Source organism: Poecilia latipinna, unplaced genomic scaffold (genome assembly GCF_001443285.1).
Source record: "Poecilia latipinna isolate Pla-1442-1.1 unplaced genomic scaffold, P_latipinna-1.0 Scaffold1707, whole genome shotgun sequence".
NCBI classification, from domain to species: Eukaryota; Metazoa; Chordata; class Actinopteri; order Cyprinodontiformes; family Poeciliidae; genus Poecilia; species Poecilia latipinna.
The window spans coordinates 126,859-143,570 of NW_015114323.1; the positions used below are offsets into that span (position 1 = coordinate 126,859).

Consider the following 16,712-nt stretch of genomic DNA (forward strand, 5'->3'; position numbering starts at 1 on the left):
GAAGTCAACCTTTTGTCTGGGGTGTGTTTTAGCAGGGATGCCCTCCTGATTTGTACCGTCAATGTGGCCCGTTGAGGGGGCCAATATGCTGAAGTGGCCCTCGGTGAAATTGAGTTTGACACCCCTGTGTTAGAATGTGGACAAATATTTTTTGACCCAACTGAGCCCCACTGTGTGGAGGACCAAAGGGGACAAAATTCAATCAATAAAATGCATCAAATAAAATCATTGTTCAATCAGTTATCAGTATCTACTTTTATAAGTTTTCACTTTTAGTGACTTAGTCGCATATTTAATAAATTGTCTTCTAAATAAATTATATTTATTGATTTAATTGTACATTTAATATGTATTTATCTGTTTAATTTTGTCCGTTTTGACACTCCGTACCATTATGGGTGGGTGTGAACATTATACATGCAGTTTAAATGTAAATTATATGTAGCATAAACTCTTTTCAGCTTTCTATTTTCAGTCAACAGTGTCCCATAATTGGAGGTAATTAACAGCACAAGTAAAAAAAAAATCATGTAATTATGGTGTTTTTTTTTGTTTGTTTTGTTTTGTTTTTTTCATCAGAAGAATAAAAACTCAACCCTGTCTAAGAACACTTAAGGTGACAAATGTTTGTGTTCTGCAAACTTTCAGATGAGTAACGAGATCATCCGTCTGTGTAGTGAAAACATCTCTCTGGACGATATCTTCGAGGGCCAGTTGTCGTCCAGCAAGCGAATCCTCGACGACTGCATCCAGTGTTGCACGTCCTGGAAGGACACTTACATGCATGTCTCAAAGCTTCATCACAAGTAGGACAAAAAGTAGCCTCTCTGCTGAATTTCTGAAACGTTCTCAGAGGCCAATGTGGTTGGAAGTATTTCGTTATGTGGATATTGTAAACGACTGCAGTACAAATGATTGAAAAATTAAGAGGTTGGACGCATTTAGGATTTATTTACACTTGAAACTGGCTTTTCTGTTTATTTTTGCTTTTTATTTCTGCCCATGTTAAGTACAGATAGTGAACATGCACATCACTTTCTGTACATGCTTCCTGTCTTAACCAGGAAACTCTTAGAAGAGTCTTTAAAGTTGAACAGTTTGCATTTGAAAGTATCTGCAGTTTATCTGTGGTGTAGCAGTCTACTTCTGCTTCTCTCCTGGCAGGTATTCTCACAAAGGCTGGGTTCTGGACAAAACAAAGTTTTTCGTGGGGATTGATGCCTTCATTTTGAGGCTCAGAAACCTCCTTGAGGTCAGTTTATCTTTGTTTGATTGTTTTGTTTTGTTTTGGTTTTTTTTGTGCTGGTTTCGCTGAGTCATCATTTCAGAATGATTTGAAGTAACCTCAGAAAACAGCAACTGTAGCCAGAATCAGAAATCCATCTGACTAAATTCTGGGAGAAATTGAGAATTACTGCTCCCTGTGTACCGGCAGCAAGAAAATATATTCCAGTGAAACAGCTGCAGCTAGCTAAGGTTAACCCTGTAAGTTAACCTTAACCTTAACCTTAACGCAGTGCCGGCGATCCAACCAGAGTTGCTTTACTGTAATTCCGCCACACTTTGCACGCTATCTGAAAAGTTCCAAAGGTTTCTGAAAGGGGAGACGTTGCGCTTTCCAGCCAATCTCAGGTTATTCCTGTAATTTCACCCCCACCGTAGCAGGGAGTGAAATTAATCTGAGGGTCACTCTTTTAATAGCAAATTGCGAAAATAATTTGCTAGATATTGAAAGTTCCAGTTGTTATGGAAAAATGGGCAAATATATATTTACTCAGGACATTTAAAGACCTGCGTACAATTAAAATACGCAAAAATATCCAGGTGGAGATTTTAAATATAGGACACGAAGGGTTTTAAGCAGTGCTGTTGTTGTTATTTGCAGCATTGGTTTATTCATGACAACCCTTTCTTGCATTGTACTTATTGTTTATTGCTTTTGTATGTATTCCCATAATCCATCAGATCTGTGACTGCCAGTACCAGTTTGCCCGTTGGGAGGATGGCGAGCAGAGAGACATGCCCTGCTTCAGAGGCAGCGCCGGACCAGAGCTGACCCGCAACCTGCTGAAGATAGAGACCAGTTTCCAACAAGGACTGCAGAACCTGCGGACCTTTGGCAAGGGGATCCTTGATGTCCATCATCCCACGTGGAGTAAGGAGTTCAGCAGGTTGGTATGCCTCCATTATTGCGTTCAGTTTAGAGCAAAACCTGTTGCTAGAGATGAACGTTACAGCTAGACTTCTTTGTTTTTGTTTCTTGATGAGTCATTTAGTCTTTTTATTTTTTCAAGCTGTTAGAGTAAGAACCCCCATCGGTTTGGACTATTCCAGAAGTACAGTGTCATGCATAATTCAAATGTCATGAACAGATCAGATTTAAAGGAGGTGGAGGAGATTGTTATGTAAATTGAGCTTTATATGATGCTTTATTGTTTCTCCCGCATCAAAAACATACTTGAAGTTTTGCTTTGATCCTTTCATGGATGTTTGAGAAATCCTTGAGTCTCTCTGGCAGCCATTGGCAGGTACCTTAACACCTGCTCAGACAAAGCGCTGCTGTTTTCCCCAAAGCCCCTCCTTGGAGCTCTAGTACCTAGCCGAACTTCCGCCTCACAGAGCACTCCTTCCCTCACCTCCACATTCAGCTCCTCTAGACTAGCGGCAGCAGCAGTTAGTAATCACCTGGCACAGCTGCGGGCCTGCTGAGCTCCTAAGAACAGTTGTAAACAGCATCATGGAGAAGCACTGAGATGATGACGTGCTGAAGGCAAAGAGTGGAAAAGGGTAGAAACCTGTTAAAGAAACAGAGGGTCATTTCAAGACAGTGATGCAAAAAAATTTTTTTATAACCACCGATGGTAACAGTTACTTAATTGTGCTGTAAAAACAAAATACTGGTAATCTACCAGGCATTTATCTTTATGTAATTTAATTATTACTTAACTTCCAGAAGCTACATTTAGATAACTGATTTTAGATGACAAATATTTTAGACTATTCTTTTATTGTATAAGTTTAAAGGTCTTCTCCCAGAATTTTTTTTTTTTCACAAAAAAACTAATACAGTTAAACACCAACAAATTGAATGAACACATCAATAAAGTTTTGATTAGTTGAAACATAAGTTTGTCCAAAACACATTTTTATTGTATTGTAGGCAATTGGCTTTTGGTAATATCAACAATTTTATTTTATTTTTTGCTTGTTTTGTTGAAAATATGCCAAAAATGTTACTTTTGTCAGATCATTAAAGAATAGTGTGAACGTACAAGAGCCGATCAGTATCTGTCACAGCAACACCTCTGCTTTCTGCGTCGACTCTGGTTTAGGTTAAAAAAAATGCTCCATAAATCTATATTTAGCAGACTGACACATTACAACTCCAATTACCAATGTAAATAATCCTTCATATTTTCCTTGACATGAACATTAGGTTGGAGGGGTCAGACACGGAGCCGCATTAGCAGGAAGAAAACACAGCAGTGCTGGCTCTTAATGGCTCCGGCTAATGGCTGTTATCGAGTTAATTAGTTTACAATCTCTTCATTCAGTCTTATTGAAATAAACAATGAAGGGCAATAATAACTCTCAGCCCATTCCTGTCAGATCCATAGTCATCAAGGAGAGATTGTAAATACCACTACTGCTCCATGTGACTTATCTGTGTTGCTTGTTTACATTAGTGTGCATATATGGAATATGCTTAAATATTCCACTAAACAACTGAAAAATGCTCATTTTATCACCCATAGCAACTAAATTTACTACAATTGACCTTTTACTTTTAAAGAAAGTAAAAGGAAAATAATAGAAAACGTGATTGACAATAATACATAAATGCAGTGAAGTGATGATGGCAAAGTAAAGTAAAAGGCACTTAGCTCATGCTATATGGATATAGATATATCTCAAGGTAAACATGAGCCATGAAAGATTTAGGGTGCATTCAGACCATCTCTGCTTAGTTGCTTTAATCAAACTGTGATTCATTCGTTTGGAAAGTCCGGTTTGTTTGAGAAGATGTGAATGTGCAATCAAATCAAATGTGCAATTTTTTGTGGGCCAAAAAAAGCAAACTCTGGTCTGCCTAAAAACCCACATCTCAGTATGGTTAAAGTCATCTTTAATGCATGTGTGAATTCCAAGCAGACTGGATACCACTACAAAAGCAAAAGGCAGACTAAACCACATGGCATTCTGGGTAAATACAACCTAAATCATAATATGAATGTAGCACTTGTAGGACAAAAGGCTCATGGAAGAGAAATCCTACAACTGCTAAAATCCGACGCCACTCCAGTTTTGTTTACATGTCCTGAAGAGGGAGGTTGTGCTCATGTCTTCTTCAGAGGTTTTCATGTCGTTTCCTTTAGTGGTTTTTGGTGCAGCGCCACCATGTGTGGGGAGGGGAACACGTTGCTCAAAGGGTTTGGTTCACTTGGTAGTGCAGTGTGAAAGCAAACCGCACCAGCTGAAAATGCAACAAATGTTGCAACTTTGGTCCTCAATCTATCAGACTATCAGGTGTGAAAACACACTTAAGCTCTGTGAACCAGCTGTGAAAATATGACATTAAAAAAAAAGAACTACCATTGCTTTCCTCTCGTGACTCAAATTATTTCTGATTTTTGAATGTTTAACTTCGCAAGCAGCCCCCACACATCATTTCTCCCTTTAGATTGCTGCAGCATTTTTACATTTTAATTTTGGGGCTTCGGGATAGCAAAGAACCAAAACAGCTCAGCTCAGAAGTAAAAATGGTTGGAGTGGATGTTCTGCACCACTCTGCTACAGGTTGACTTGGGTGTTGTTGTTCATGTCTACCTTTATGTGATGGTTTGCTGTTTTATTAGGTTTTGTACATTTGTAAAGGATCTGGAAATGATGACCCAGGAGTTGATGAACTCAGCTTTCCGGACCGTGAACACAGTTCAGGAAGGAGTTAGGCTGCTGGACATTTTCAGTCCTATGTCCACGCGCAAGGTGTTTTGACGAACACTCGCATTTCACGACATCTTCACTTTTACCCCACAGAAAACCTTTTAAATTCCCATCCTTAGCCTTTCCAGTTTGTTCTCTCTGACGTTCTCTTCTCATGTTGATCTGCGCTGTCACAGGCCATACGGCGCACAATGGAGGAGAAGTCAGAGGAAGTGTACCGCATCTTTAGCAAAGAGCTTCACGTGGTGAAGGAGACAGCGGAGCAGAAGGGTCGCTGTTATCCTGATCACATACCACAAATTGTGGGGCAGGTCATGTGGGCCAAAGCTCTCAAGCAGCGCCTAGAAAAACCCATGCAGGTATATGTATCCGTCTCTCTTTTGCTCCGAAATTGAGTAAAAACTGATTTCTTACCGTTACTCGTGATCTCTTCCAGATCCTTCACAAGTGCTCCTTTATGCCGGAATCTCAGAGCCGCAAGGACATCATTTTTACCTTTGGGCAGACGAACCACATCCTGGAGGAGATGGTGAGGAAAAGCTTCTTTGAATGGACCCAGAACTTGGATGGACAGTACCTGAAGAAACTGCAGCAGACTCTCTTGGTGCGCCTCAAGGGCACTCCCTCCAGGCTGGAAATCAATTTCGACAAGTAGGTCAAAATCAGAAAAACAGAAAGAAGAAGTCGTGGATTGAGTTTGTGCCTCTGGGTTTGTTTGAGTGTCTTTGGTTATAGGCAGTTTGGCTTGAAAAATGAAATTCATCCAAGAGCATCAATGTTAGACACAAACACTGAAAAACTTACCATTTTCACAAAAATATAAAATTCATTGTAATTAAAAAAAAAAACAATCTGGAAATGTAATACTTTACGTGTCAAATACCATAGAAACCAACTAACTCAAAGTTTATGGGTATCATTAAATGACTTAAAGATTAGAATGGAGCGTTTTCTCAGTAGGAATGAGGTGCTTTCTACCATATCTTTACTAAAACCACCTGTTTGATTAGTTGAGTTTAATGTCGAGAAGCTCAACCTTAGGCTCCGTTCACACAGCAGGCAAATGAGACTCCAAATTGATTTTCTCGCCCGCATGCGATCCTCATCCGGTATTTTATGACAGTCTGAACGGCCCATTTTCTGTTTTTCAACCGCCCGACCCCAGCTCCAAAATGCGGGTTGTTTTCGGGTTGCAAACCTTTCACATGGAAACCTGATTGTGGTGATCTGTAATTAGTAGTATAAACCACCATTTTAAAAGAAGAATATAGGATTTCGGCAAAATAAAAAAAATAAAAAAATGGAATTGAACATTTAAACTTTTTTCAACAGACCAACTGAAAGTTCCAGACCAGTTAGAGCGATCGTAGTACTGAAATATATCTTAATTGGCTGCTTTGCAATTGCCAGCCAATAGTGTGTCAGGTAGCATGGAGGCTAGGTATTTCAGCTTACCCAGCTGCATTTTCTTTTGAATATTTAAATGTCCTCTCTGGATAAACCCATAATTAGTCTGTTTTATAACATTGAGCTGGCAAAACACGGATCAGAACCACAATCAGTGGTTTCATGAAGATTTGTCTCCCCATAACTAATGAAAATACTTTGTTTATGTCAAACGCTGTTTGATCCAGCAACCTGCTGAGGCTGTTTTCTGAGATCCAGTACTGGGACCGAATGAAGTTTGAGATCCCACAGATTGTGTCCGACATGTACCAGAGCAGGGAGGAGATCCGGCTCCTCCGGGAGAGAGTGCTGCTGCTCATCAGGAACTACAACAGGTCTCATCTACACTTCCTTCAACTGTAGATCACAGTACACCCACCTTCAAGTTACCTATAAACCATTCAACTTTTTTTTGTTGTAATTTCTGCAGTGTTGTTTTTTGTTGTCAGGATTGTTGGAATGCTCTCTCGTGAAGAGCTGCGTCTGTTCCGGGAGCGGGTCCGTTTCCTTGACAAGAAGGTGGAGCCTGGCATGACCAAGTTGCTCTGGTTGTCCCAAGGAGCTTCGAACCACTTCATCAACGATTCCCTTATCCACATTGACAAGGTTTGACACGAACCTGCTAATGCTCTCTCTGTAGCGTTTGAATACAGTGGAGCCTCGATATTCATGGAGGATAGGCACCGCGACTGCTGGCAAATTGCTACAATCCACCAATACTAGAGACACACTTTAAACTGCCTGTTTCAACAGTTCTAACACTGAACGTACCTTAATGTACCTCAACACACAATGGAAATTGTCTACCAAAGAAACTAATATTCACAGCCTTCCTTTTTTTCTGCTCTTGGGATTACAACCTGCTTTGATTTCTTTAATAAAGCGGACGCCTCCTTCTTTTCTCTCTTTCCGTTACCTCTCCAGGTGCAGTCTGTCATTGATGGTTACAAAGTTTCCAATCTGTCCATCTCCAACCTCTGTAGGCAGATCAGTGAAACTTTGCTGGTTAAAATAGATGGGAAGACAGTGTACAGGTAATAAGTTCTGATTTCTTTCTTTGTTGTGTCACTATGATGGCACACCAACCAAACACAAAGTCTTTAAGCAACGAATCAGCTGACTGGTTCTGTCATTCTCCCCTCCCGCCCCCTGCTGTTGGCCAGAAACCTGGAATTTGAGGATGACCAGAACGCTCACCAGCAGAGCCGTCTCAAAGTGCTGCGCTCGGTACACCAGGAAATCGTTAACATCATGACTCAGATTCACACCATCTTTGCCGGCGATGGAGCTGAGGTTGGAACTTTGTTTTTTGTGCTTTTATGTGCTTCAAAATCACTTTCTGAAGTATTAAGTGTGCTTTTTTAAAAAAATATTATTTAACAAATATGTAAAAAAAAAAAAGTGCTATCCAAAGGAAAGAGAATTGGCCCAGATCTAGACTGCCTTTCAAAAGTATTTACATCCTTGAACTTTTTGCACTTTTTGTCACATTACGGCCTCAAACCTTATTGCATTTTATTCAGATTTTACAAAATAGTTCAGAATTGTAATGTGAAAGGACAAACTGCACCTTTTTCCCCCTCTCCTAAGTCAGTACTGTCTATGACATCTTTTTCTGCAGTTTCAGAGACAAGTGTTCACTGATTTATATCAGTTAGATTCTTGAGACAAATTCATGTCCATGTTTCTTCACACAGTCGGATTTTGTAGAAACCATGTATGAGCGTAATTTTTTTCAAGCCTTGGCACAAATTCTTAAATGCATTTAGATCTGCACTTTGACTGGACCACTTCATCTGATTAATATGCTTAAATCTAAACCTTTGCTGTATGTTTTGGGTCCTTGTTGTACTGAAAATTGAACTTCCACCCCAGCTTTAAGTCTTTTGCGGCTTCTAACAGATTTTTTTTCCGTCCATCATTAACTCAAGCCAGATATGCTATGTTTTCTTTGTTGTAGCATGTTACAGATACTCGACGTTCTTCCAACAATGGTCTTCTTTTTGCAATTCTTCAAATAACTCATAATATCTAATCTAATATCTGTGCCATGCATAGTTAGCACCTGGCCTGTCAACAGATTCTTCCATCTCAGCAGTGGCTCTCTGCAGCTCATCCAGAGTTGATACAGGATCTCTTTGAGTAAAGGGCTAGCCAACAAGTGGTATAAATACCTTTGCAAGGCTCTGTATAAATAGATCTAAATAAATGTGTCAAAGATAAATTCTCCTTTTCCTCACAGAAGATAATTTGCTGTCCACAAATGTGTACTTTGTAAAAACAAAAAACTTGAGCTCCGATGTTGTAGGTCCAGGCACATTGGGAGAAGTATTCAGAGAAGGTGGACCACATAGTGGAAGAGGCATTCCGGCTTAACATCAGGGACTCCATGAAGAAACTAAGCAGAGCCATCACCGGGGATAACAAGACATCGCCCAGTCCGCTGTTCAAAGTGCTGGTGCTTCTGCGGCAGGCGACTCCTCAAAGCGTGCCAAAGGTAACGCAGACTCACGCCGCCTCTTAAAACTACTGTGATGCTGTAAGCTAGAGATTTCTCTTCAAATAGGCCAACATCCACAATGAATGTTATAAGAAAAATCAAATTTTTTTTAAAGGGACCGTATTATGTGAAGTTAGAGTGTTATTCCTTCATCCAAAATGCATGTTTGAAAATTCTTTTAATCTGGCAACCTTTCTGCTGTGCAAAACGTTTCAGAGAGAGCAAGAGTTTCTTAAAGAGACAGAGACCCAATTTCAAGGAGCTAAATTATAAAGTCCAATTTTCTTTAAGTAATATTTGATGTGTACAGTATTTTTATTACAACTGAAGGTTGCTTGATTGTGCTGTAAAATGGCACTCTGTGGTTGTTAAACACATAATATTGACCTTTAAATCGATAAGAAAAGAACAAACAGAAATTCAGGCACTTGGGTAGATCTCTCCTGAAGCTAGCAGTTCTGGGCAATGTGTGAGGTCTAAGGTGATCCTAAATTTAAATGTAAATAGAAAAGAGGTTTTGTAATGCTTAATTTGTATTTTAAATAATCTCCTTCCTGTGTAATCCAGTTCGTTTTTTGTGTTGTTGTTGTTGTTTACAGCTGGAGTTCTCGCCGTCTCTGCAGAAGCTTGGACAGATTGTGAACATTTTGCCTCAGTTAATCAAAATCATCTCTGAATTTAAGCGTCTCCCCGAGCTTCTCTCCGACAAAGAGTCTCTGGCTCTCCCCATATACGTCAGCATAGGTTGGAAACAAATATATATCATAGCGTACACCTGCTTTAGTGCTTTTTCATATTTTGTCACGTTAACGCTTCATTATTCTTGACTTTATTGGATGTAGCAACATAAATGAGCGCACGATTGTGAAGTCATATAAATATCTCAAAAGTGTGGCGTACATTTTTTGTATGCTTACCCCTCTCCTTATGCACCCCTAAATAAAATGCATTGGCCTCCCTTATGGTTGTAGCATGACAAAATATGGAAAAGTTAAAAGGATTTAAATATTTTCATAAGAAGCTCAATGATTTTTATCATCCTCCCCATTTCGATTCTGTTTGATCACTCAGAGCGAGACGAAAGGATTATTAAGACCCAGGCTGCAATTATGGCAGGGATGTCAGCCAATGCCAGGCAACTGGAGGCCTATTTGAAGAGCTGGGGCAAATACAGGCCCATCTGGGAGAACATCAAAGACTACATTATACAACGTTACAGGACAGCCAACACTTCAGTATCGACTTTTGATGCAGATATACAAAGGTATGCGATTCCTCTGTTTCTGTTGGAGGAGTTTCTGCAAATATATTCAGTGTGTTTTGCAAAGACATGGTTGACTAGGATCACAAACAGTGTTCCTGTGGTCCTCCCAGATACACTGAGAACGCCAGCAGTATTCAACAGGAAGAGACGATCATCTCCATACAGTTTGTGATGCTGGACTGTTCGCCGCTCAAGTCCACCCTGGTGCAACACTGCGACGAGTGGCAGAAGAAGTTAACACAGCTTCTCAGCGAGATAGCAAGCACTTGTCTAAAAGAACTTTACGACTCAATGCAAAGCAATGCTGATAGGTGTGCAACCATTTCTTATCATACATCAAATCTTATTTATATGATAAAAGTGCACAGCTAGGACCAGTTCTCTGACATAAAGGAGTCCAGTGAATAAATGAAATTCTGGAAGAATATGGGGGAAATCCTTGAGTTTAATAATCGTCGTTGTTTATGTTCAGGTTGATGAAACCGCCGCAGACCCTTGAGGAGCTAAGTGATAGCCTGACTCTTCTAGCAAATCTCAATAGCAATTTGGCCAACACAGAAGCTCAGATTCCTCTCATCCATGAACGATTTGCCATCCTCGACAAATATGAAGTCGAAGTGGAGCACAGCGTAAGTATGCCACTTCTTAACAATGCCTAGAAATGTATTCAAGGTACAGGAGTACATTTTCAATAGGCAAAAGTTAACACTGCTTAAAATGGTTAATATATATGTATATATTTTTAAGAAATAACAGCTAGAAGCTTTATTACCACAGAAGAAGTTACAGTATTGTATTGTCACACATCTTTGCCAAGTATGTTACATTACCTAAAACATTCCTTGTTTTTTCTTGGGTACTGATCCTCCTACCTCTTGCTGATGTGTCACACCAGTGTAAATAGATAATTAGTTGTTTAATATTAACTTTTAGGTTTTATTCTCATAGTATATCAGTTAAAATTTGCTGAGAGATCATGCTAACGTTTCTAACATTTTCCCTATGTTACAATCTAGCTAAACAGTGGTAGCTGGGCAGAAATTAGGTTAGAAAGCTTTTTGGTATCTTAGTAGCTTCTGAAAAAGCCTTTTCATATGGTTGCCCAGAAAGGTCAACAAAATGTGGTAGCCCCAACACACCACCTAAAGCCACAACAACCACAAGTACAAAGGAAGCTATGCTGAAACAGAATTTATGCAACAGTGGAAGCTATGGTTAAGTTGCTAGCGATACTTCAGCTTAGCATAGCTTCCGTTTTAGCACAGCTTCTGGTTTAGCACAGCTTCTGGTTTCCATTCTCTTCAAGATATTAGTATAAAGATTAGACATCAAAATATTACCAGTTCTATAGAAATAGCTGAATGCTCACCCTAATTCTTTACATGATGTATTAAATCTATTTCAGTGTTCGGTTCTCCTATCAGTGATGTGATTCTGAAGAAACGAATCCTGGCTTTAATCCGTTGTGTCTTATTTGCGCCTGCAGGTTCAGGTCATGCGAGAGGAACTGAATGACAAGTGGATTTGGTTTCAGCAGGTGTTGATTAACAGCGACACCACCCTGTCGAAAGACAAAGAAAAGTTTAAAACCGGCCTCGTCCGTTCCTTTGAGGAACTCAAGAAGAAGATCGACGTTACCTTTCAGGAGTTCAGCGCCAAAGGTTACACATACATGTTTTACCATCAACTGGTCTAATTCCACATCGGCCCTAATTGTTTGGAAGCTAGTTACATTCACTAGACAAAACATAGTCAATTCAGTAAACCTTGCACACATTTGTGTATATGCTTTTAGTTATAGTTATAGTTATCATAAGTAAGTGTCTATGTGCGTGTTTGTGTAAATCTTAATATGCTTAACGCTACATTTGCTTGTCCAGGTCCTTTTCAGAGCTTGTTAAGCTTTGAAGTAGCAATGAAGCAAATAGCAGAATATCGTGGCCAACTGGAGGCTCTAATACAAGAGCAAAACACCATCATCAGTGGGCTGGCATTCTTCAGAATCGATCAACCTCCCTGTAAATTCATCATGGCGATGGAAAAGGTCTGAAGTTGCTCTTGGCTCTAACAGTTACATCAGCATTCAGTAATACAAATGGTCATTGTAAAAAAAAAAAATTTAACGGATCTATAATTTTCCTTAGTTGTTCCTGAAGTTGTTTAATGTTTTTTTTTTTGTTGTTGTTGTTTTTTTTACGCGTCACGTGTGTCTGACGACTTTGTGCCTCCGTGCCCCTTTCCAGGACATGGATCAGCTCCAGGAGGTGTGGGAAATCTCTCACGAATGGGACGAAAGCTGGGAAAACTGGAAGGTTCTTCACCTGTCACAGCTGCAGACGCGGACCATGGAGGAAACGGCACTGGAGATGTACAAGAGACTTCGCGCCCTTCAGAGAGATCTCAAGGTTAGTTGTGCTGGGCAGGATGATCAGCTCAGGCATTATATAGATCACTTTTGTCTTTTTAGGTTTCATTTTTGAAAAAAAAAAAAAAAAAAAGATTACCGGTATAATCCAATGCTTTCCCAGTTACAGACACAGTGAAGCCTCTGCACAGCGTAGTACTTCCTCTACCGTGCTTCACAATAAGGACGGTATTATTTGGGTCATAAACTCCCCCTCCCTTTCTCCAATCACACGTTGGAGTCTCTTGGCAATTGTTCCAAGGTTTTTAGACACATTTCTTTCTGGTTTCCTTTCCAGAGATTTGGGAATGTTTTACTTCCTGATGTAGAAAATAATTCAGTTTCATGGGGTTATTATTTAGTCATGTGCTGTTCATAGCAGGTCAACAAACGCCAAAGCTACAGCATGTCCGAAAGAGCCAATTTACATTGCAATGAATCTCATACCACAAACTGGGCATCTGCCTTAAAGTAGTTAATCCCATTGACTGCAATCCCAGCTGCGCTAGACAACAACATCGTCTTTTGTGTGTTTTTACTGCAGGGTAAAGATTGGGAGATAGTTTCTTCCTCCAGGGTGAAGCTTGAAAAGTTCAAGCACATCATCCCCCTCATTACTGATCTGAGGAATCCAGCTCTGAGAGACAGGTAACGGTTAAAACGATCTCGCTACGCTTGCAGTCCAAAACTACAGCATGTCCGAACGAGTGTTGTGTCTTCGTTACACGTGTTTGTTATGGTCTGGTGCCTTTCAGACGAGCTCGTCAACTAACTCTTCTGACTCTTTGTCAGTATTGAGGCTTATTTCTTATTTCTCTAGGGGCCGTGCAGACCGTTGTAGCATCTGTCCTCAATCGGAAAAAAATGCTCTCACAATTATGTGCATAATTCCTACAGTAAACTCCTAGCGGATTTGTATTTTAACATACTAATAACCCTAAAAAGGTTTGTAGGAGTCCTTAGGATGTAACTGATCCAGTTTGCTGGGTCTTGAACGTGAACCCTGTTATCTTTATCAACCAACTAAAATCAACCAATTGTCATACAATTATATCCTTATATTGCTATGTAAACATATTCTTCCTGACATAAGAAGTCCTAAGTCTGAACCTTTAAAACATGGTTGTACTGAGGATACTGAGAGAGAATAATGTAACTAACAGTAGCAGCATAAAAACAGTACAGAAGACGATGAGGGACAAAATTTGGAATTTTGACTTGAATCCGAATTCTGAAAAATTAAGTCAAAATTCTGACTTTTGACTTAATTTGACTTTTTGACAAAATTCTGAACTTAAAGACAGAATTCTTCCTTTTTTAAAGTCAGTTCAGGCGATTAAATGTCAGAATGAACATTCTGACATTTAATTTAAAAATGTCAGAATTCGAGTATTACGAGTATTACTAAGACTTACTTTTTTTTATTACGGAAATAAAGTCCTATGATGTTAAAGTTGAAATAAAACGAGAATGAAGTCATAATATTAGGAGAATGAAGAAGTAAACTAGTTTAAAAATAAAATAAATGTCGAGCAACTTGTGAAGGTATTCTCAGTTTCACAAATAAATACTTTAATACATCAGCATCAAATTACTATCAGTATCAGGACTTTGAAATGATTGTGCAAACGACTGTGTGTGTTTGAAGTAAGAACCAAACGGATTTGTCAGTCTGGTCCCGTCAGATATTTGTAACTCGATTGAAGGTTTTTTTGTAATTTTGCGTCTTCTTTCTGGTAATATCACATCGTTATTCTGTTAAGGTTACGACTTTATTTTCACTTTTCGGAAAAGCCTGAATTCTGAGAAAAAAGTCAGAATTCTTTTTTTCTCTCTCGTAAAGCACTAAATTGTAAATATAAAGTAAATACATGTAAGTAAACAGATATATATATTTTTGGCCCTTTAGGTAGAATTTGAACCTTGTTTTGTTTGTTGTTTCAGACACTGGAACCAGATCTGTGAGGATCTAGAGCGCACATTTGACCACACCAACCCTGACTTCACCCTGGAGAAGATCATCTCTCTGAACCTGGATCATTACGCTTCGGTCATTTCGGAGATCTCTGGAGCTGCCAGCAAGGAGCTCTCCATAGAACAGGTCCGGATCTGACGTCTTGTTGATTCTTCATCTTACTTTGCTCTGGGATAATGTTAGGGAAGATTCTGAAAATGCAGCAGAGCGACTCTCCTCCACTCCGGCTTCAACTCTGGCAGCTCAAACTTTGCCGTCTTAGTCCTGCCAGCGGCCCCCTCCCCCCCGTCTCCCTGCCTCACTCTGAACCCTCCGAGGTTACATCAGAGCAGCGTTACAGCCAAGTTTGTGCACATTGAAGTGTGGAGCAATTAGCATATACAGTTGCCATGCAATTAGCACCTCATTTGTGAAATCAGCCAGTAATTGTTCATTCAGAAACTGGGATTCGATTCAAGGAGCTCTGAGTGAGGAAGAGCCTGAAAGGGGCAGTCGTTCGATGCTTTTAAACTACAAAACCCTAAAAAAAAATGTTATATGTTAATTCACCATTACGGTCTAGTAGTATTTCTAAGACATTCTCCAGGCATAAATATTAGAAAATTATTCTATTGCAACTTTATTTCTGGTCTGTTTGCGTTTGTTCTTTCAGGGTCTGATCAATGTCAAGAAGACATGGGATGACGTATACCTGGAAATCGCGCCGTACAAAGAGGAGGGCCACTACCGGCTGAGGTGAGGCGGGTTTTAATGTCAAGCAGAGGAACAGTTTCAAAAGGTTACAAATATTGTCACATTTAACGTGGCTCAATAGTTGATGCCGCTGCGTAGAGCCTGCAGGTGGCAGATTAAAAATTTTCTGTCTAAAAAAAGAATCTCTTCATCAAACGCACTCATCGATGCGCAGCCATCATTTTGATCCTTTCCAACCTAGTTTTAAAACGACAGCGCCGTCAGCCGATTTACAAAGCTTTGAGATGCAATGCGGTGACGGTGTTTTATACAGAATAACAATGAATCGGCCTTTAACAGGTTTGTTTTAACCTTAACCTCAAGTACAAAAAAAAACCTAAACCGATTCCACACTGACAGCAGGGAAACAATAAATTGCAGAGCAAGCCCTTTTGTTTTCAAACACGCCCAGGAATCAAAAGTATTCATTGTAACGTGAGCATACGATGGCCTTTCACGGCGGTTGGCCTTCCAGGATTGATGCGTCAACTTAATCGTCACCATTCGTGTTCTCTCGTCCTCTTCAGAGGGAGTGAAGACGTCTTCCAGACGCTGGACGATAACCAGGTCATTTTGTCCACGATGAAGGCATCCCGCTTTGTTAAAGCCTTCGAGCGAGAGGTGGACCAATGGGAACGCCAGCTCACCCACGTGATGGACGTCATCGACATGATCCTCTCCGTGCAGCGAAACTGGATTTACTTGGAAGTACACAACTTACCTTGCCTCATTCATTGTTTATGGGTTTTACATACCAGCACCAGAAAGCTACATTTCACACACAAGTCTTTAATCCGAAACAAGCGCTGTTCTCTTTCTCGGTTCCAACCAATTGTTTTCTTCTTTTTTTTCCCCCCACTCAGAACATTTTCCAAGGAAAGGACATCAGGGAGCAGCTTCCTAACGAGTGCACCGAGTTCGCGGGCGTCAGTCGCAACTGGAAGACCATAATGGAGCGTCTCCACGAGAATCCCAACGCCCTGCAGGGAACGCATCATCCCGGTACGACCGCAGAGTTCATGTTTCTGTCTTTAGAATATACTTTATACAATGCATTGCAACCTGGCTGGGTCACCCCAATATTATTAGTGTGGCAATAAAAATAGTTTTTTTAATGGAGTTGTTTTGGATTCAGGTTGGTTGTTTACATTTCTTTAAATTCGTGAAAAATGAACCTGAGATCACAAGCAGACAAAAGCCACTGACATACAGTTAAAACCAGATGTTTGCATACACTACGAAAACCCTTTTTTCTCATTGTCTGGCATTAAAACTGGCTATACCTTGTCTGTTTTAAATCCTTTGGGATTATGAAAATTATTTCTACAGCAATAAATGGCTGGACAATGAGAATAACATTTTTTTAGAGAATTTTTATTCCCATCATTATGGCCAAATGGCCTGTCTTGGACCATTTGCTGCATGTCTTCCCTTTCTCACTCCTAAA

The 16,712-nt window shown here is 39.9% G+C and overlaps 1 protein-coding gene across 1 annotated transcript in view; it reads left to right on the plus strand.

Annotated features, from left to right (window-relative positions):
• LOC106964717 (dynein heavy chain 2, axonemal-like) overlaps positions 1–16,267 on the plus strand; it is a gene marked incomplete at its 3' end in the record, with an annotated part of 28,619 nt that extends 12,352 nt beyond the window's left edge. Inside the window, exons 7-29 of the mRNA XM_015060387.1 lie at positions 649–806; positions 1,165–1,252; positions 1,966–2,171; positions 4,857–4,986; positions 5,121–5,303; positions 5,381–5,595; positions 6,579–6,725; positions 6,840–6,996; positions 7,315–7,424; positions 7,554–7,683; positions 8,699–8,887; positions 9,490–9,634; positions 9,962–10,154; positions 10,265–10,465; positions 10,627–10,783; positions 11,641–11,815; positions 12,035–12,198; positions 12,398–12,559; positions 13,103–13,206; positions 14,503–14,659; positions 15,186–15,268; positions 15,793–15,973; positions 16,129–16,267. Coding sequence (XP_014915873.1) covers positions 649–806; positions 1,165–1,252; positions 1,966–2,171; positions 4,857–4,986; positions 5,121–5,303; positions 5,381–5,595; positions 6,579–6,725; positions 6,840–6,996; positions 7,315–7,424; positions 7,554–7,683; positions 8,699–8,887; positions 9,490–9,634; positions 9,962–10,154; positions 10,265–10,465; positions 10,627–10,783; positions 11,641–11,815; positions 12,035–12,198; positions 12,398–12,559; positions 13,103–13,206; positions 14,503–14,659; positions 15,186–15,268; positions 15,793–15,973; positions 16,129–16,267 — 3,574 coding nt within the window. The remainder of the gene's footprint in view (positions 1–648; positions 807–1,164; positions 1,253–1,965; positions 2,172–4,856; positions 4,987–5,120; positions 5,304–5,380; positions 5,596–6,578; positions 6,726–6,839; positions 6,997–7,314; positions 7,425–7,553; positions 7,684–8,698; positions 8,888–9,489; positions 9,635–9,961; positions 10,155–10,264; positions 10,466–10,626; positions 10,784–11,640; positions 11,816–12,034; positions 12,199–12,397; positions 12,560–13,102; positions 13,207–14,502; positions 14,660–15,185; positions 15,269–15,792; positions 15,974–16,128) is intronic.
• Between the last annotated feature and the right edge of the window lie 445 nt (positions 16,268–16,712).